Source organism: Anastrepha obliqua, chromosome 6 (assembly GCF_027943255.1).
Source record: "Anastrepha obliqua isolate idAnaObli1 chromosome 6, idAnaObli1_1.0, whole genome shotgun sequence".
In the NCBI taxonomy this organism is placed as follows: domain Eukaryota; kingdom Metazoa; phylum Arthropoda; class Insecta; order Diptera; family Tephritidae; genus Anastrepha; species Anastrepha obliqua.
The window spans coordinates 1634701-1656546 of record NC_072897.1 but is presented as its reverse complement, the minus strand read 5'-3'; the positions used below and the strand labels follow the sequence as shown (position 1 = coordinate 1656546).

The window sequence follows — 21846 nt, the reverse complement described above, 5'->3', positions numbered from 1 at the left end:
AAGGGCAGATCAGTGGAATCTGCTCTGCACACAATTGTTAAAGATATTGAGGAATCTCTATATCAGAAAGAACTCGCAGTTGGCGCCTTCCTCGACATCGAGGGGGCTTTTAATAACGTCCTCCCGGAGGCAATCACGAACGGTCGTGGCAGAGTGGGGCGGCGTCTCTCTTCGCCGGCAGGTGAGCAGAGGCACGCCGCAAGGCGGGGTTCTCTCACCATTCCTCTGGATCATTGTTATCAATGACTTGCTGGAGGAGCTGGTGAGGAAGGGCTGTAGGGTGATTGCCTACGCGGATGATGTGGCATTAATTGTTAGAGGAAAGTTTATAGATACCCTGTATGATTTAATGCAGGGATATCTGAACGTAGTTGTTCGATGGGCAGCAGATTGCGGCTTATCAGTGAATCCTCTTAAGACGGAGCTCGTCCTTTTCACGAGGAAATACAAAATACCCAGAGCTCAGCTCCCCTCGATGGGGGGCGCTCCGCTGGTGCTTTCCGATAAGGTGAAGTACCTAGGTCTAATCCTTGACAGTAAGCTGACGTGGAAGCCCAACATTGAGGAGAGAGTAAGGAAGGCAACAATCGCCTTGTATGGGTGCAAAGGCGCAATTGGCAAAAGGTGGGGCCTCTCGCCCAGAGTTGTATTCTGGCTCTATAATACCATAATAAAGCCAATTCTGTTATATGGAGTCACTGTCTGGTGGAACTCACTAGAGAGAACGACATCAGTCAAAAAGCTAGAGAGAGTCCAGAGGTCTGCACTCATTGGAATCAGTGGGGCGCTTCGAACTACTCCTACTCTGGCGCTTAACGTAATGTTAAACGTGGTACCTATAGACATCGCAGGCAGAATTGCCGCTGCTCGTACCGCAATCAGACTGAGGGGCTTGGGCTATAAGCTTAACCTCACATATGGGCACTCAAGCATCCTCAGAAACTTTGAGTTCGTCCCCTCGTCGACGGACCAGTGTGTGCCTTCGCTAAGTCCAAGTGGAAGTTTCTCCACCCATATTCCACCAAGGGAGGAGTGGACCGGGGGCAACATCTGGGGACAGGGCCTCGTTAACCTGTTCACGGATGGCTCGAAGTTGGACGGTAGGGTTGGAGGAGGAGTATTCTGCAAAGAGCTCCCCATCAAACTCAAATTCAGGCTACCGGATCACTGCAGTGTGTTCCAAGCAGAGGTGGCCGCAATTAAAGAAGCAGCTGACTGGCTACTTACTTGCGTAACAACTGTTAAGAGGGTAAATATTTACTCCGATAGCCAAGCGGCCATCAGGGCCCTAGGCTCTATTATGGTGCATTCGAAGCTGGTCAAGGAATGCCTGGTCTCACTCTCGATTGCATCAGAATTCTTCGACATAAAGATAATTTGGGTACCTGGTCACAGTGACATTGCAGGAAACTGCGAAGCCGACGAGCTGGCCAGACAGGGGACCTGTGAGGCAATGTGCCCGCGAAGGGAGAGGATCGGGATCCCCTTGACAACCTGCGCTCTACTCCTGGAAGGCTGGGCTATGCACCAACTCAGCGAACGCTGGGCAAGTACACGAACGTGTAGGGTCGCAAAGTCCTTCTGGCCACGTTTGGATAGGTGGCGTTCGAGAGATATCCTGGGAATGACAAAATGTCCTCTCTCAAATTTCGTGGGCATCATCACGGGGCACTGTCCGCGAGGTACACATGCCGTGAGACTCGGAATCACTTCGAGTCCTTTTTGCGACAGCTGCATGGAGGATGAGGTGGAATCATCTCAGCATATGCTCCTTAGCTGCCCTGCCTTCGCGGGACTAAGATTCAAGTATCTTGGTTCTCATTTCTTTTCTGCGCCTGCTTATATAGCAGGTGTTGATAACAAAAATCTGATGAACTACATCAGCAGCATAATGAGGTTAACACAACCGCGGACTAGTCACCGTTCGTAGTCCACAATCACTCACCACTCCCCCATCCCTTCCCTTCCTCCCCCTTCTCTGTCCTTAAATGGTATCACAAAGGACGAACCAAACTATTTCGTCCAAGTGGGCCCTACTCTCTGGGCAACCATTATAACCTAACCTAACCTATTAGACGGATGAACGTTTTGCAACGGATTAATTCGGAAATATGGTTGGTCCTTATGTCTTACTCTTTTGTAATGTTTTATGGGTCCTGATTCTCTGTTTTCTGTACACTCTTCTCTATTGCTATTATGTTTTGCTATTACTTTTTCTTTTGCCAAATTAATTCTATCTTGTAATATGGATGGACAAATGCTATCTTTGGCGAACCTTGGAGAACATTTGATGGTTGAGTGATATCGATCATTATAGTTTGCTATAACGATCTGCATCCTCATTTCCGTTGAAAGACTTGTATCATCAATTCCTGTTAATTTCTCCAACAGGGTTGAGTGAAGTCTCTCAATGTCTGCGTTACCAGTGTGATTATTGGGTTTTGTTAAATGGACCTCAATATTTTCAGTATTTAAATATTGTATCAATTGTTCTGCTCTAAACTCATTATCCATTATTACTTTCTTCGATTTTCCGAATTTTGCGAACTGTTCTAGTAATATAGTTTTCTTTGACCTCCAATTCCTATCAGTTATTATACATATATGATGCTGCAAATTTGGTCAATTTATCTATTGTCGTAACAAACGAATGTTTGTTGAAATGAAATATATCAATATGGATAATTTCGTTTTTATCCGTAGGGGTTTCTGTCAAATTGAATTTAGGTTTTATAGGTTTTCTATCATATTTTATTTGTTGGCATTTTTCACAGTTATTTATTATTAACTGAATATGCTCCCTGAATTTAGGATAAAATATTTTGTCTTTCAATGTGTTGAATGTTTCTGCAATGCCACTGTGCATCGACTCCTTACTGTGATACAAAGAGATTTGTCTATGCAGTTCTTCTTCCTGCGATATCTCTATTGCTCTTTTTGTACATTTTATGAATTCCAGTTTGCTATTACAGGAGAACATGGACATCAACAACAGTTGAATCCTATGATAATCTTGCTCTTCAACTTCAGAAAATATTCCTACTTTGCCTTTCCTAATGTGCCTTTCAAATATAGTTCTTAATATGTTTTCACTATTCAGTGGGTCAACCTCAATTATTTTCCTACCATGCGATATCTTAATTTCAGCTTCAGGGCTATATGTTATTATAATTTGTGTCTTATATTTATTAACAATCTCTTCTTTAATAGAAAAGTGCGGAATGTATCGTATCGGACATTTCAAAATTCGATTCTTTATCATTATTTTCATTTATTTTCGGAGCATTCTCAATTCTACTCAAAAAATCTGCGACCACATTATTCTTTCCTTTCACATATTCTATTTCATAATTATATTCTTGTAATTTTAAAAGCCACCTCTGGTGACGTTGTGAAAATTCTTTACCCTTGTATTTATTATTTAAATACACAATTGGGCAGTGGTCAGTGACTATTTTAAATTTATTTCCATATGTGTATGGTCTGAAGTATGTGATTGCATAAATAATAGCTAGAAACTCTTTATCGATGGTAGCATAATTTTGCTCATGCTTGTTAAGAGTTCTAGAAATATAGCATACCGGCTGTCCTTGTTGCGACAGCACTGCGCCAATAGCGTAGTCACTTGCATCTGTTGTAATTGAAAATTCTTTATCGTACTCTGGATACTTAAGAATCGGATGGGAAGAAATGAGATATTTGAGATTTTCAAAACTCGAAATATATTGCGGATCATTGGGGTTTATTTTACCCCCTTTCTTTAAATATTTATTCATTGGGTACGCTATTTTTGAATAATCTTTTATGAATTTTCTGTAATACCCTGTAGCTCCTAAAAAGCTTTTTAATTGCTTTTCAGTCCTTGGTACCTTTAAATCCAAAATTACTGCAATTTTCCCTTTGTTAGGTTTTATTCCGTCTTTGGTCAACGTATGACCTAAGAATTGCGTTTCTTTCTTTAAGAAACTGCACTTATCCGCTCGAATTTTTAAATTGTGTTCTTGCAGTTTTGAAACAATTTTTTCTAAAGAAATCAAATGCTCTTCCAATGAAGTGGAAAATATTAAAATGTCGTCTAAATAGACAACACAAATTTTATTTATGTAGTCTCTCAATATGTTATTCATTAACCTTTGAAAGGTAGCCGGGGCGTTTTTCAACCCAAATGGCATTCTGACATATTCATACAAACCTAGTGAGGAAACAAAGGCTGTTTTTTCAATATCCTTAGATGCCATTCAAATTTTATGGTAACCTTTTGCAAGATCGATAGTGCTAAAGTACTGTGCTTTGCCCAACTTGTCTAAGATTCCATGAATATTTGGCAAGGGATACTTATCGTCAATGGTTATTTGATTAAGCCTACGATAATCAACCACTAAACGAAACCTTTTATTTCCTGACTTATCTTCTTTTTTTGGAACTATTATAATAGGAGAGCTATACCTACTCCTGCTTTTTTGAATTATACCCTGCTTTTCCAATTCTTTAATTTGCCAGACCGCCTCCTCTTCATGTTTTGGAGGTAACCTTTAAATTTTTGAATTAATTTGTTGGTTTGTGATTGTCTTTATTTCATGGACCACTGATTTTGTATTAGTCAGTGTGTCCCCATCTTTAAAAATTAATTTTTCATATTTTTTTAGCAATTTTTCAACTCCTTTACGTTCATCTGATTTTAGATGATATCAAAATCATTTTGTACAACATGAAAGAAAATATAAAATTAATGAGGATTGATAATAAAGAAATGCTTAATTTAGAACTAAGTGACGCTAAAAATAAATTATTGACATTATTGCCAAGACAAAATAGGCAAAGACGAGGACTAATTAATGGAATAGGAAGCATACAAAAATGGTTATTGGGGACTATGGACGATGAAGACAGACAAAACATACAAAAACAGTTGTTCAATATTGATGAAATTGTTAACAACAATAATCAACAAATTATAATTAATGACTATTTTAATATAACTATAAATCATTTAAAAATGGTAATTACAAATGACAGACAAAAAATTCAAGAAGAACTAAATTCTATAAGTAAGTTTGTAGAAATAATTAGAAAATAATAAAAGTAGATATTTAGAGCAATTAAGTAATATACAACTAATAAAGAGTAGAATAGAGCATTTGCAAGATAATGTAATTTCTGCAAAACATGATTTGGTACATCCAAGTATTCTAACCAGTAACGAAATTAAAAAATACAATATCGATTATAATAAGTTGAAATATATACAGTGTGGTACAACATTTGTTAATGGGACATACTTAGTTTTAGGAGTAAAAATACCTAAAAATTTCATAATTGTTAAATTAAGAACTATTGTTCCACTACCCAATATTCACATTAACGAAATAGATGCTATTATAGAAAAAAGCTTCGAGTTTGAAAATAAAACATATAGATTTGAAGAAAATAAGCATTTAAAAGACTTAAAATTAAGCACTCATTGTATAATAAAAAAACAACTGTCAACTAGTAAGTAACAAAGATTTTGAAATTATACAACTAGATATAGACACAATTATAATTAAGAATGCAATGAATGTCAGTGTTAATGAAACTTGTAATTCCGAAAAAGTTATGCTAAACGGAAATTATTTAATAAATTTGAGTAACTGTTCAATAAGAATTAAAGACTATTATTTTTCAAACACTATCGAAAATACTATAAAAGAAAAACAAATTATCGAATATCCAAATAGAGATCAGAATTTTACACATAAATTATCCTTTCAAGAAATTGAATTACAACAAAAAAAATAATGTAAAGAATATTAAAGCGTTAGATTATCATACAAAATTAACATATGGATGTAACTTTTTTATAATAATTGTAGTACTTATTTTAATTGTGTTAATTCTAACTAAACATAAACAGAAGAATTCTAATCTAAGGGAGGGAGAAGTTACATATATAAAACCAAGCACTAACACTATAGATGAATTCATTGCAAATATAATTAAAGACAAAGTGTAATACTAAACCTATTTCCGATTTGTTTACAGAAATTACGATTAAATTCATAAATCAAAATTATTTTTCGGTCGCAATTCCAAGAATTGCAACCGTCCCAAATTAACTAACTTCAATGTCTGCTTACAATAAATATTGTCAAATCAGCATTTCCGTTCCCACACGAAAATGTAATATTAATAAGTAACACAACAAATTTTTATAAACCAATGTAGTTAGCAAGTAAGAAAACAAAATTGTAAAATATACCGAGTAAGCAAATATGTATACATATGTAAGCTTTGATTTTACCTTAAGCAAAATAATAAAGTTAGTCTTGTTCCTCCCGTTCATTGGAATAGTTGTCAAACTTAACTAAACTGTAAAGTAGTGCATCATTGCTACGCTATAGACGTTATACCCAACGTATACGTAACTGAAACTGTTAATTTCAAAATGTCATAACTTTTTTTTTAAAAATCGTACAATAATTTAAAAAAATGGGTTTTAAAGCTAAAGAGTTGTACTATGCGACCTTTTCGTCGAAAATTGAACAAAAATATTTTCTATCCCAAAAAAAATTATCAAAAATGGCTAAAATGGCCATTTTTTGACCTTTTAGGCTTCATTTACCAAAAATCCTGACGTGATGGAGCATTTTGAAGGTCAGATTCGTTTTCAGCGTATAAAAAACTACAAGAAACAAGTACAGCCATTCTAGAAACTCACCCTCGCAGGACTGTGTAATTATAGAATTATTTAATTAAAATTAAAAGATTATTTTTACTTACTATAAAATTAAAATAAACTAATAACCTTCAAAGCTATAAATATAAGTTAAATCTTTAAAGCCTTAGTAATATTATATTTACTCCTTTAGAATTGCAGTCTAATGTCATTATTGACTATAAAGCTAAATCTATTTATTTAGTAAATTTGTTTTGATTAAAAAGAATTTATTCTTATAAATAGATTTACAATCTATCGCATAATCTTCAGCCATTTAATCAGAGACTATTCTATTGCTTTCTAGAGCGCGCGTGGTATTGAGCTCAGTGTTTACTTAAAAATGCCAAGTTGTTCAATAGCGATTTGTAAAATTATTAGTGAAATTATTGAATCCTATGGAATAAACACTATTATGAAAATATATTTTGTTTTTTTATTTAATTAAATTAGTAAAGTCCTTTTCAGGTATAGCGAGACCAGGAAATTATGGAGGATATTATAGATTCCAGTTCAAATTGAATAGGTACTCATACCTAAGATAGGTCAGCTATACAAAATAAAGTAGTGCATCATTGCTACGATAAGGCGGTACGAAGTTCGCCGGGTCAGCTGAATTGAATTTGAATTTGAAGAGGTCGAGCCAAGGAGCACCAGGAGATTTGGTGGCTCCTAAAACACTCAGGCTAAAAAGCCCATTGTATTTAAAGCTCTGGAAAGGGGGTAGATAGTCAAGGAGGGAGGGAGAAAAGTATCAGAGAGTAAAGAGATAGGAAAGAATAGAGACAGAGATAGAGATAGTTAGTCCTGTGAGAATTTTCCAGATTCTTTGGCGAATCTGTAAATATCCTCCAGTTTTAGAGAACGAATATCACTCATTCCCATGACATCTGAACCCAATACCCGTAGTCGCGCTCTAGCAAAGGCAGGACACTCACAGAGAAAGTGCTCAGTGCTATCCGCCTCCTCCTAGCAGGACAGGCATACCGGGTCCTCGATGATTCCAATGGTGGTCATATGCTGACTCCATGGGTTGTGTCCCGTAATGATGCCGACCATCAACCGAATGTCTTTCCTTCTAAGTTTTATTTATTTATTTATTTATTTATTTCCTGCGGGACTGATTCCGATTATTGGCTCTGGCCCCTGTGGGGGCTTCGCTGATCCACGGTTGGCCAATTCGTCGGCAATTTCGTTTCCTTGAACACCGGAGTGTCCTGGAACCCATATAAGTACAAGCCTGTTTTGTCTTGCGACAGAATTAAGCTTCTTCTTACATTCTTGAACAATCTTTGAGGTTTGCTTCGCGTTCTCCAGGGCGTTCAATGCAGCCTGACTGTCACTGAAGACTCCAATCTGTTTCCCGCTCCATCTCCTCTCGATTATCCATTCGGCTACTTTTAGGATGGCAAAAACTTCTGTTTGAAAAACAGTTGCCATTCCCCCATAGCATAGTGATACTTATAACTATCGTCTAAGTACCATCCGGCTCCAGACCCTATTTCAGTCTTGGACCCATCGGTAAAGAAAATATCCGTCAAACCTCCCTGCATGCATTCTGGATTGCTCCATTGCTCACGCTCTGACATCAAATTTCCTTCCGAATGAAACTGTGTTCCTGCATCTCCGCTAATAGGGAGTCTACGACGAAGCACCACAGCAGCGGGGAAAGAACACCCCCTTGGGGACATCCTTGCTTGGCCCTGACTGTGATTTGCTCGTCGTCGCTCCCACCAGCGGTTAACAGCCTCTCAGAGAGCATGGAGTATATCCATTTTATAATGGCTTGATTAACTCCATGTCGTTCGGCAGAAGAACATATCAAGCCGAAAGTGGCATTATCAAAAGCCCCCTCAATGTCCACGAACACGCCCATTGTGTATTCGTCAGCTTCCAGCCCAGCTTCAATCTTGCTAACAAGATCGTGTAAGGCTGATTCACATGATTTTCCACTCTGGTAAGCGTGTTGGTTTCTACTAAGTGGACTTCTCGGCAATACCCCCACTCGAATATGTTTCTCCACCACTCGTTCCAGACTTTTCAACATGAACGATGTCAAACTGATTGGTCTGAAACTTTTTGCTAGGGAATAGTCATCTTTTCCTGGTTTTGGAATTAATACTACTCTTACGCGTCGCCATTGGGATGGTATATAACCAAATGCAAGACAGGCTGTGAAGATCCTTTTCAGGGCCTCAATCAGCCTGTCTCCTCCTTTTTAAGCATTACTGGATATATTCCGTCAGGTCCAGGGGACTTAAAGTTCTCAAAGGAAGATAAGGAAAACCTTATCGATTCCCTTGTCACTATCCGACTAGCAATATACCAGCTGTACCTAGAGGTTCCACCGTTGCCACCGTCATTGTTCATGCCACTCTCAGCTTCAGAGAGAGTTCTACTACCCGGAAAATGGGTTTCGAGTAGAGCATTAAACGTTTCCGATTTGGAAATGGTGTATGAACCATCAGGTTTTCGAATGGAATCCAGCCTTACTGAGCGGTCTAAATGAAGGACCTTACAAAGTCTCGCTGTTTCCCTCATTTCTTCGACGTTACTGCAGAAATTTCTATAGGATTCAAGTTTGGCTTGCCGTACTTTTTTCTTATATTCTCTCTGTGTAAGTCGATGATTGGCCCAGTCCTGTTCTGTTTTGGTCTTCAAGGCCTTATTAAGAAGTTTCCTGGACCGTACACGAAGCTTCGACAGTTCAGGGTTCCACCAAGGAACCGCTTTCCCCTGTCTGCTTTGCCTGAGTGGACACAGTTCCTCAAAGCAATTGATTAAAGTACCTTCTAATTTCTTAGTAGCATCTTCAATCATTTCTGCTGATTTGAGTTTTTTCAGGTTTGGTAACCGCTCTGTTACAAGCTCACCATACCTGTCCCAGTCCACATTTCGAGGATTCCTACCGGAAGGTATTGATATTGTGTCAATTCCCAGTCGGAATTCGATAAGACGATGATCAGAAAGAGAGTCCTCTTCCAAAACTCGCCATCGGTTGATTTGATTTCCAACTGACCTATTGGTAAGTGTTAAATCAATCACATCTTGTCTCCTTCTGGTCACAAAAGTTGGTTTGTTACCAGTGTTTTGGATGACCAAATCGGATGACAGGATAAAATCCAGTAACTTGAGACCTCTGGGGTTGCATTTGCTGCTTCCTCGCACAATGTTCTGTGAATTTGCGTCACAGCCCACTATTAGCCCCAGATTATTGGATTCTGCGTACTTGACCACTTCTCTTAGCTCCCTCGAAGGAGGTGGCTGTAAAGAGTCGTAGGGTAGGTAGGCCGAAACTATGATAGCTTCAACACTGTTCCCACTTTTCAAGTACTTTATTTTTGCAGCAACGATATCTCCAGAGCATAGCTCTTTTAACATCGTGTGTTCGATCAACCTTGGCATGATAATACATGCTCGCGTTCTCACATTCCCTTCACAATGAAATATTTGTCCCCACGACATAGCACTCAGACCACAGATACGCTTGTGACATACCCATGGTTCTTGTATAAGTATTATGTGTGGGTTTGTTTGCAGTTTTGCATGCCAACGGCACAAGAGAGCCGTAGACGCTTTGCTATGCTGCAGATTAATCTGTGTAAATATTACTTCAGTCATGAGACTGAGTATATTTACGCTTTGTCCTCCACCTTATCCTGGACGCGGAACTGGATCCGCCCCAGATGTAGGTGAGGACGGCACCCGTACTTCGACTTAAGCACCTTGAGGGACCCAAGATCGATACCCAGTACCAGGTGGGAACCCGCCTCCGAAGTGGTAGCGGATTTCTGCCTGGTGCACGAGTATACTCGCCAGAGAGTCGTGTCAAGATCCTTATTCTGAACACGGATGCGTTTGAGGAGTTCTGCTGAATTACAGGAAGGACCCGGAATCCAGACACTCGCTCGTACCAGCCTTTCTTTGCTACTCTCAACAAGAATAAACTTGCTGTTTTCGCAGGCTGGAATCTTTGCTATAGCTTTTTCTAGCCATTCTCGGGAAAAAGCATTGGAACAGTGCACCTTTACGATGCCGTCCACCACGCTTTTCCCCTCGAACGTCGGCGCGTCTTTCGACTCACCGATAGCTTTCCAAAGATAGCTGTCAAGATAGTCTTGTTGCCCTTTGGACAGTAGACCATCTTGTTTGTCGGTATGTATCTCCACCGTCATTGCCTTTGCTGCCATTCTCGCGAATGATTCGCCAGACGTTGACGGAAGAGTGTCATTCGACATTTGAGGTCCCTTAGCCTCTGCCTTGTCAGGCAAAGGTTTGTCTGCCTTGGATTGGGTCGAGGATGCAGCCATTTCCGAATTCCGTCTCTCGACTTTCCTCTTCTTTGCCTTTCTCCTCTTCCCGGTCGTTGGCACAGACCCCGTTTCGTTTCCGGAAGAGCGCAGCGCTACAGAGGAGTCCTCTGTTCTGCCACGCTTTCCCGTTTCCGTTGCAGGTGTCGAAGTTGACGGAGCTTGAGTCCTTGCCTTAGCTAGTGCTTCGGCTTGCCTCGCCTTCTATCTCCTTCGTTTGATCTGCCTTGCGGTTAGACCAACACCTGCGTTCGAATCTCCAATAACTTCGGTCTTTTTACCGGTACTTACCTGATTCGCACCAGGTTTAACCGTTGTCAATGACTTACTCGGTACCAGAGATCCGTCTGAGTCTACTGAGAGATTGTCCGCCATCTCCACATCCTCCGCAACTTGTTCAGTTGCTTCCGATCGTTTCGACGGCGGTGTATCGCTCACACTCACTCGGCTCTCCATTGGCATAGCCAATGTGCCATGTTTCACCACTAGTAGTGCGCTTCCTCCGGAACCCTGGGTGTCAGTTCCGGTCATAGGGGAATGTGCAGTTCGGGCCTGCACATCCGATGCCCGAGCCGTCGATTGCTCGACGGGAGAATTTCCCAAAAGTGGGTTACCTCGTGCAGAAATATCCTTGTTTAGCCTCCACATTAAATAAAAGAAATGCATTTGATCCCTCCTGCCAGGTTGTCGGTACGGTACTCTCCACATAGTACTTGGGTGGCCACCAATTCCGCCGTTCCGCGGATGAGTGGATACCCAATTCCTATATGAAGCTGCCCTCTTAGTTCGTGGTAGGTTAATCTCCATAGAATGGGGTTAACTCGCCGCTTAAGCCTCATCCCCGCGGCAAGGAGACCGGGTCAGCTAGTAATTAAAATAATTATAGAATTAATTGATTAAAATTAAAAGATTATTTTTACTTACTATAAAATTAAAATAAACTAATAACCTTCAAAGCTATAAATATAAGTTAAATCTTTTAAGCCTTAGTAATATTATATTTACTACTTTAGAATTGCAGTCTAATTTCATTATTGACTACAAAGCTAAACCCATTTATTTAGTAAATTTGTTTTGATTAAAAAGAATTTATTCTTATAAATAGATAGTATAGTAGGAACATCTCTTAGAATTCTAATTCGAACTGAATTAGGACACCCAGGAGCGCTAATTGGAGATGACCAAGTTTATAATGTAATTGTAACAGCTCACGCATTTGTAATAATTTTTTTTATAGTAATACTTATTATAATTGGAGGATTCGGAAATTGATTAGTACCTTTCATATTAGGAGCACTCACGAATAAATAATATAAGAGTTTGATTATTACCACCCTCTCTCACACTATTACTAGTAAGTAGTATATGTAAGTAATATATGTAAGTAGTAGAAAACGGACCTGGTACAGGATGAACTGTTTATCCTCCATTATCCATTATTAGATTTAGCCATTTTTTCAATTTTCATTCATTAATCCTAGAAGCAGCAAATTTTATTACAACAGTAATTAATATACGATCTACTGGTATAACATTTGATCGAATACCGTTATTTATATGAGCTGTAGTATTGACAGCACTATTGTTACTTTGATCTTTGCCAGTACTAGCTGGTGCAATTACAATATTATTAACAGATCGAAATTTTAATACATCATTTTTTGATCCTGCTGGAGGAGGACACCCAGAAGTTTGTAATCTAATTTTACCTGGATTTGATATAATTTCACACATTATTAGCCAAGAATCAGGTAAAAAGGAAACATTTGGTTCTTAAGGAATAATTTATGCAATAATAGCAATTGGATTATTAGGATTTATCGTATGAGCTCATTATATATTTACTGTTGGAATAGACGTAGATACACGAGCATATTTTACATCAGTTACTATAATTATTGCTGTACCAACGGGAATTAAAATTTTTAGCTGATTAGCTACACTTCATGGAACTCAACTAAATTATTCACCAGCAATATTATGAGCCTGAGGAATTGTTTTTTATTCATAGGAGGAGGATTAACCGGAGTAATACTTGCTAATTCATCTGTAGATATTATTTTACACGATACCTATTATGTTATAGCCCACTTCCACTATGTATTATCTATAGGAGCAGTATTCGCAATTATAGCTAGATTTATTTACTGAAATTCTTTACTTACTGGATTAAATATAAATCCTAGATGATTAAAAAGTCAATTTATTATTATATTCATGGAGTAAATTTAACATTTTTCCCTCACCACTTGTTAGGATTAGCAGGAATACCTCGACGATATTCAGATTACCCAGATGCATATACAACATGAAATATTAGTGGTACTCATGTAATGTTGCAAACATATGGCATTTATTGCAAACTTAGCAAGGTGGCAAAGTCGCAAGTCAGCTGTTCATTTTTACATGCAATTAGGTTTGCGATATAGTGGCAACTTTGCTAGACTATTTTCAGTGGAATCCGTGGCAATTTGTCGCAAATCATTATCAGCTGTTAAGCATAAACGAGCGATTCGCTATTTGCTTTGAAATGGAAGACGTAAGTAGACACATTTGTAATATTATTTTGTTAATATTTAAAAATCAATTGGTTTATTTATATATTTATAGAAAAAACGATTACGCATTAATGGCACTTTTCGGTGGAGTGAACAGCAAACCAGAGATTTGCTTACGATTGTCTTTGACAATGTGAAGCCTAATCTGGAACAATTTGAGGTAATGCTCTTACATTTTCCATTACTAGCTTGTTTACATTTTACAAACTTATTTTAGAAACCAACTGCTCAAAATTTTTATGATCGCATTAAGCAAAATTCGCCAAATTTATGCACAATCAAATGGAATAATATACGCACAAAAATGAGACACCTTAAAACAAGTTTTTTGGCCGCGGTCAAGTGGAAAAGCCAAACGGGCGCAGGATTGCTTGAGAATGGAGATGTAACCAGTGTAGAAGAATACATCAAAAAGACTTGTCCATTTTATGATGACCTACACGCAATTTTTGCACGGCGCATCAATATCCAGCCACCAGCAATCTATCAGTCTTCAGAGCCAGTGTTGTCCATGGAGAATAATGAAGAGGAACTGTTATTAGAAATTGATTGCGAAACATCTACGAGTTTCTCTGAAAGTCCATTAGTGAGTCCATCTGTTTTAATTTTTCCAACATTTCCTGAGAATCAAGTCAGTCCGCCTTGTTCATTGGCATCAGATATTCGCACACAACACAATACAACGGCAACAAACAAAAATTTGAAGAGAGCTCACAGCTCGAGCCCATTTGCTCTATTATTTGAAATTCAAAAGAAAAAGGTGGACTTAGAAACACAAAAACTAGAGTTTGAAAGAGAAAAAGAGGAAAATAAATTTAAATTGCAGAAACTACAACTGGAGAAAGAAGAGAGAGTCGAGATGGAAAAATTAAGATTGGAACACGAAAGATTGAAAAATGTAAATAATTAATAAGCTCCCAAAATGTGTTTGTAATATAAATAAATGAGCACAGCTCAAACTACAAAGTTAAAAAGCAATTAAAATAATACGAATTTATTTATTGATTGCTTGCATATTCTAACATTTCACAAATTGTTCGTCGCACTGCCTCTCCCTCATTAGTTCGTGCACTAGGTAATGTCTCATTAATATCGTGCTCCGATTTCTCAAGTTGGTAATCGAAATGATCATCTTGTTGAAGTATAAGATTGTGTAACAATGCGCAACAGAGAATCCACTTGTTCACTTTTTTCATGCCATTTGCATCTTTAATTTCAAGTCTTAAACTTTTTAAACTCCCAAACCTTTCCTTCAGCATACCGAAACAGTGTTCAATTCGTATTCTATAGCAACTGAATGTTTTGTTAAAAAAGTCCTTCGACTCGACTAACTTAAAATTTATATTATTAACACAAAAAATTGTTTACAGGTGCTGACATGAGCAAAAAACTTAGTTCAATGAATTATTATTCATACAGACTGATGGTTCGGGAAAATGAGGACAATCAAATCTTAAAATGTCGGCGTCTATTTCACCAATATGCGGTGGATATGTATGTGAAAGTTGAAACTGAACGATTGACATTTATCAAGTTGAACCAGGCAAAACTCCGTTCCGAGGAATACATTCATCTTCGGGATGCCATTAATGCTGATGGAAATGCACAGAATGTTGACAGAACAACTATTCTCCCAGCAAGATACGTCGGAAGTAAGCGTCATATGCATGAATATGCTCAAGATGCTATGTGCTATGTACGACATTATGGCACACCAGATTTGTTTATCATATTCACATGCAATCCAAAGTGGACAGAAATTCAACAAGAATTATTTACTAGCCAATCACCCATTGATCGCCACGATATCACTGCTAGGGTGTTCAAAATGAAATTAAAATCACTCATGGATTTTATTGTTAAGCATCGCGTGTTCGGCGAGACGCGCTGTTGGATGTACTCAGTTGAGTGGCAAAAACGCGGATTACCACATGCACATATCCTCATTTGGTTGGTTGAGAGGATAAGACCGAATGAAATTGATCATGTGATATCAGCAGAAAGAAGACCCACTGTTACATGAGGTTATTACAAAAAATATGATACGTGGTCCATGTGGAATATTAAGTCCCATTTCTCCGTGTATGGTTGAAGGAAAATGTTCAAAACGCTACCCAAGACAATTAGTAGCAGAAACTATTACTGGAAATGATGGATATCCACTTTATCATCGCCGATCCATTGATGACATTGGTTGGTTGGTTGGTTGGTTAAAGTGGTGATTCTTCCAGAATCCAACTAGCGCTTTCGCACCATTTTGTTGCCACATCCTCGTTGCCAACTTGTTTAACGGTTTTTTACAGCATAACTATATCCAGTCTGTGCGGTTTAGCAACCTTATTAGGTTGTTAACGTCTAAGCCAGATAGTTGTTCGAGATTCTCGAACAGCGGTTGGCCTAGGGTTAACAGTCTGTCCTTCCATAGGGCAGGGCATTCACAGAGGAAATGGAAGATTGTTTCCTTTTTCTCCGGTTGTTTACAACTGTGACAGTATGTATTGTGAGGGATACCCATTTTGGCTGCTTGTTCTCCGATAGACCAAAAGCCAGTTATGACTGCCGTTAGTCTCCAGGCATCCCGTCGTTTCATTCTTATTAATGCCGACGATTGCTTGAGGTTGTAGGTGGGCCATAACGTTCTGCTAATATTGCATTTCGTCTGGACTTTCCACCTACAGTCAGTGATTCGGAGGTATTTTTGGGAAATTGTGCTCTTGACTGCACCTAATGGTGTGAGTACCGATTCTGCAAGAGCGTTATTCATGGCAGATCCCCCTCTTGCCAGCTCATCTGCTTTTTCGTTACCTTCAATGTTCCGATGTCCCGGGACCCAGATTAAGGTAACTTTATGGTTTTCACTCAAGTTGGTGAGGCTATTTCTACTTTGTTCCACCACTTTGGAGGTTGTTGTGGCCGAACCCAGTGCCTGGATTGCAGCTTGGCTATCCGAGAGAATAGCGATATTACCCTTAAAAGAGAAATTTGCGATTAGTAGCCTGCAAGCTTCCCCAATCGCCAGTATTTCCGCCTGGAAGACACTGCTGGTATTAGGGAGACGCACAGATTTCTCAATTTTAAGTCTGTAAGAATATATGCCAGCTCCAACACCGCAGCCCATTTTACTTCCATCCCTATAGACTGTAGTGTCGAAGTTGTTTAGAGAGAATCCCTTATTCCATTCTTCCTTAGTTGGAAAGAGAGTGGCAAAATTCCTATTGAAAGTTACCATCGGGACGATGTAGTCAGTTCTCACCGAGATTAACTGAGTTTGTCGCAATAATAGACTAGCATGACCATAAGTTTTTTCTCTCCAGCGACCCACTTCGTTTAACCTAAATGCACTCATGGTTGCCGTCTTCTTAATATGTAGGTCTATTGGAATAACGTGTGTCAGTACATTGAGAGCCTCTCTAGGACATGATCTGATTGCACCGACCGTTATTGCACATGCTGATCTTTTTATTCTGCCGAGTAGTTTGGTATTGTACTCTCTCCCTAGAGCCTTCCCAAACTACCGAACCATACGATAGAATAGGTCGTATAACCGTCTTATACAGCCATAATGTATGCTTAGGTTGAAGACCCCATCTTCTTCCAAGCATACGTTTACAGGCATATAAAGCAATTTCTGCCTTCCTTACCTGTTCTTCAACATTTAATTTCCAGCTTAGTTTGGAGTCCAGAATTACCCCTAAATACTTTGCGCTGGGTGATAGTGAGAGAGTTTGTCCGTTAATATTTGGTAAGGTAAAAGGTGGTACCTTATATCTGGTGGTGAAAAGCATAAGCTCTGTTTTACGTGGGTTTTAACTTAGGCCACAGCCTGTGGCCCAAGAGTTAAGCTCGCCTAATGCCCTTTGGATGATCCCACTGATCGTATTAGGACACAGTCCTGACGCCATCAACACCACATCATCAGCGTACGCCACCGCTTTTGCCCCACCTCTATTAAGTTTTATTAAGATTTTGCTAATAACGCATAACCAGAGAAGTGGAGACAGTACTCCCCCCTGTGGGGTGCCTCTGTGGACCTTCTTGGTTATACTGATATTACCCATATTAGCTTTGATGATCCTGGTTTCTAGCATAGAGATGACCCAATTACTAATGCAATTGTCCACCTCTAAGTCTATCAACGCCCGTTGGATCGCATCTGTACTAACATTGTTAAAGGCGCCTTCTATATCCAAGAATGCCGCCATGGTATAATGTTTGTTCTCTAGAGAGCCCTCTATTGTTCGGATTACCTCGTGAAGCGCTATCTCCGTAGATTTGCTTTAAGGTACGCATGTTGTGCAGTAGATATACCAGAGCTCTCCAAAGAGCTTCTAAGATATATATCCAAAAGTCTTTCAAAGGTTTTTAACAGGAAAGACGAAAGACTGATTGGCCTATAGTCCTTCGCTGATTCATGTCCCCTCCTGCCTATTTTTGGAATGAAGACGACCTTGACTAGTTTCCAGCTATCTGGAATATGACCTAGGTTTAAACACGCTTTAACAATTTCCTCTAGCCATGTTAGGATACAGTCCAAGGTTTCCTGTAACATCTTTGGGATGATCCCATCTGGCCACGGAGATTTAAAGGTGAAAAAGATTTAATTGCCCATGCAACTTTCTCCTTTGTAATTATTTCTTTTGCAAGGTGCTGTGGATTATATTGGCTCCGCCTGATACTTCCCCTCCCACTTTCGTGGACGCTGCACCCCGGGAAATGCGTGTTTAGCAGAAGTTCTAGCGATTCCTCTGTCGTAGCTGTCCAAGTACCATCAGGTTTCTTGACCCAAGAAGCCATTGAATGATCTTTGGACAGAACACGGCTAAGCCTGGCAGAATCCCTGGTGGATTCGATTGACGAACACAATTCGCTCCAGCTCTCTTTCTTGGCGGCCCTAATTGCCTTCTTGTACTGTCTCCGACTCTCTTTGTACAATTGCCAATTTCCTGTCGAGTAGCTGAGGTTAAACGTTGATCTAGATTTTTCCCTTAGTTTTGAGAGCTCACTGCTCCACCAAGGGGGATGGGATTTTTTACTAAATTTTATGGGGCAGGACGTTTTGTAGGCCCTACTAAATGCCTTCTCCAGTGTTGTGACCCTACTCTCAAGGTTTTCGGTGAGAGTGATTTTGTGGATGGGAATCTCTCCTATCCTTTTATTGACTATGTTTCTGAACCTTTTCCAGTTGGTTCTTAGTGGATTTCTATACGGTAAGGGCGGATCAACATTAAGATCCAGATCGTACAGGATCCAGCTGTGATCCGAAAAAGACCTTTTATCAGACACCCTCCAATTGTCTAACCTTACTGAGCTGTTTTCAGACATTAGGGTAACATCGATCACTTCCTCCCATCCCCTGAAGTACTCCGTACTTGGAAAGGTGAAAGTGGGAGTGTTACCCCTGTTACATACCGACAAGTTAGTGTTAATTATGAAATCATAAAGAGACTCACCTCGGTCGTTTGTTTCGCAGCTTCCCCATAGAGCATGCCTTGCATTGGCATCGCATCCGAGAAGCAGGGTTTTGTTCGGGTTTTCCTGCACAAGTTTGCAAGCCTCCTCAGGCGGTGCTGGTCTTTCATGTGCCATGTATATAGAGGCAAGCGTAATTCTGACTCCGTCAGTGGCTTCCACCTCAACAGCCGTCACATCCTGTGAACTATACAATGGAATTAAAAATGTGTTTAAATGTTTTTTAGCTACAATACATGTTCTGGGATTACCTTCTATCCGTTTATAGTAGATATTGTAGGTTTTCCCAGTGAACCCTTTCACCTCGGTGCTCCGCACCCAGGGTTCCTGAATTAGTGCGATGTCCACGTCCTCCTCCGCCAGGAGCACGGTTAGGTTGTCTGTTGCACACCGTGAATGCTGCAGATTGATTTGGACAACCTTTAAACCCATGTTTACTGGTTTCCTTTTTCGGACTCGGTGTCATCTAGCTGCATGCCAGTCAGCAGTTCGTTGGCACCATCGACCTCATCCTGCTCCTCTTCCGGGTTTGCAGAACGGAATATCTTCAGCTGTGTCTTCCTGATCCCAAACTGAAGTTTGTTTCCCACTTTCTCCAGTGGTTCCAGACTCTCTTCTGTAATTAGAAGGAGGAATGATCTGCTGTGCCTTTGCGGAGCCTCCGCTTTGATGATCGACCAATCGGTCATCGGCACCGAGCGATTATGCGCCTGAAGGTAGGGGATTAGTCGATTGGCATCAAACTCCATGTTTGGTGCCCAGATGCGAGCCCTCGGCCTTCGTGGAATCTCGCTAGCCGGAATTAGCTTGAGTTTCAAGCCTTCCCAGCTGTTCTGGATTTTACCAATCACATTTGTCAAGAAATGCAATGAGAATTGGTCATCGCATTTAATGACACAGTAGCCGCGGACTACCTCCACCGAGTCGAAACCTGGTGTTTGGCCCTCCGGGTTTGCCATGACATGGTCAACGACTATGCGAGACAACCGTGCCTCAATCTCTGACCATTTGTCAAGCACTGGTTTTCCGCGGTTAGAGGTTTCGTCTACCAATGCCATTTGGAGATGGTCCCGTGCCACCTCACTAAATCGCTTGATAGGTTTGGAGGCAACTGCACCCTGATCCGATATCTTGTGCTTCTTTGTTGCCTTCCCAGTTTCGTCATGCGAGCGGTTTCGTTTTTTGGCATCTGTCCTGTTGGCGGCTTGGAATGCCAAGTATTCATCAACCACCTTTTGGCATCTTGCCTTGTCGGTCTCATCTTTGGGATGAACTTTACCTTCGGTCTCGTTTTTCCGAATCCTGCCAAGGATAGCGAGAGACCTCTGGCAAAGTTTATACCTCGAGGGAACTTTATTGCCACGCTTTTGCCCCATGGCTTCAGCGGATGTTGTTGGTTCATTTATAGTTGTTGGCGTACTGTGGCCCACAGCTTTGCCCTCAACTGTTTCTTGGCTGGAGGCCAAGAGCTCATCCTCTGAGGGTGACCCCGTCATCCTCAGTTCGTCCTTGCTCGTACGTCTTGTCCAATTGTCTGACTGTTTTTTGAGTGCGTCCGTCACTTCCTCCTGTCTGTCTGTTTGCTTGTCCTGTAGGTCTGTCCGCATGTTAGGTTTTTTATCAGTCCGTGCTGTCGATGCGTCAGAATGTTTTCCCGTCATTTTTTCCGTTTGTTGCGTGTTTGTTTTCCCGTCATCCGAATTTTTGAGTTTTTGTTTTTTCATTTCAACTGGTTCGTACGGTCACCTGCCCCGCCGAGGGAGCTGCGCATGTCGCCATGCGCGGTGACCAAAGAGGATAGTGGGGAAATATCCGGTCGACCATGGCAGCGCCCCATACCATGGCAAGGCCACCGTTACAACCTGAGGCGGCCGGATATCAGGAGGGCTCCGTACGAAGACAGCCTTATTTAGTCCCCCGGCTGCCAAACCCACCCAATAGGCACGGGTCGCATCACACCTTGGGTTGAGGGAGTTTTTTTAACGAGGTTTACGTCTTCGACCTGTGTGGTTCGCGGGAGACCTACTCTCCTACCTTCCATATCTGGGAGGCGTTCCCCTATCCACCACCTGGGGACGCGCCCTATAGGGATAACAGGTGCCCCCAAGGGTTGATGACATTAGGAAAGTCAACAATAGTCAAAGTAAATCGACAGGACATTGAAGTTGATAATCGTTGGGTTGTTTCGTTATGCAAGGCATATAAAGCACACATAAACGTCGAATTTTGCCATTCCGTAAAATCTATCAAATACATTTGCAAGTATGTGAACAAAGGTAGTGATATGGCTGTCTTCGGAGTTGCTGCCGAAAATTCAAATGATGAAGTCACTCAATATCAAATGGGCCGCTATGTTAGTAGTAACGAAGGCATGTGTCGTATATTTTCGTTTTCTATACATGAACGACACCCTACTGTTGTTCACTTGGCCGTACATTTGGAAAATGACCAACGGGTGTATTTTACAGATGCAAACGTATTACAACGAGTTAACAGGCCACCATCGACAACATTAACCAGCTTTTTTTGAAATGTGCCAGCATGATGATTTTGCCAGAACGCTACTTTACTCCGAAATTCCAAGATATTATACCTGGAATCAGTCATCAAAAAAATTCCAACGACGAAAACGAGGACAGCCAGTTCCAGGTTATCCACAAGTATTTTCCACCGATGCACTGGGCCGTCTCTATGCAATCCATCCCAGTCAAGACGAGTGTTTTTATTTGCGTTTACTGTTAGTCAATGTTCGTGGTCCAACATCATTCCAACATCTGCGAACAGTTAATGGTGTATTGTGTGGCACATACAGAGA

General features: G+C 40.3%; 2 protein-coding genes across 2 annotated transcripts; one reads left to right on the top strand and one right to left on the bottom strand.

Annotated features, from left to right (window-relative positions):
* The first annotated feature begins 13466 nt into the window (after positions 1 to 13466).
* LOC129249855 (uncharacterized) lies at positions 13467 to 14472 on the top strand. Its single transcript, XM_054889524.1, has 3 exons — positions 13467 to 13543; positions 13615 to 13722; positions 13780 to 14472. The coding sequence occupies exons 1-3, from the start codon at positions 13535 to 13537 to the stop codon at positions 14470 to 14472; spliced, it is 810 nt and encodes a 269-aa protein (XP_054745499.1). The 5' UTR covers positions 13467 to 13534.
* A 4993-nt stretch (positions 14473 to 19465) lies between these two features.
* LOC129249854 (uncharacterized) lies at positions 19466 to 20692 on the bottom strand. Its single transcript, XM_054889523.1, has one exon. The coding sequence runs from the start codon at positions 20690 to 20692 to the stop codon at positions 19466 to 19468; it is 1227 nt and encodes a 408-aa protein (XP_054745498.1).
* Between the last annotated feature and the right edge of the window lie 1154 nt (positions 20693 to 21846).

Excerpts from the sequence above, each read along its gene's own strand:
- LOC129249855 (XM_054889524.1), top strand. Across the intron at positions 13,723-13,779 it reads CTAATCTGGAACAATTTGAG|AAACCAACTGCTCAAAATTT; the intron begins GTAATGCTCTTA and ends AACTTATTTTAG.
- LOC129249854 (XM_054889523.1), bottom strand. The coding sequence starts at position 20,692 with ATGACGGGAAAACATTCTGACGCATCGACAGCACGGACTGATAAAAAA.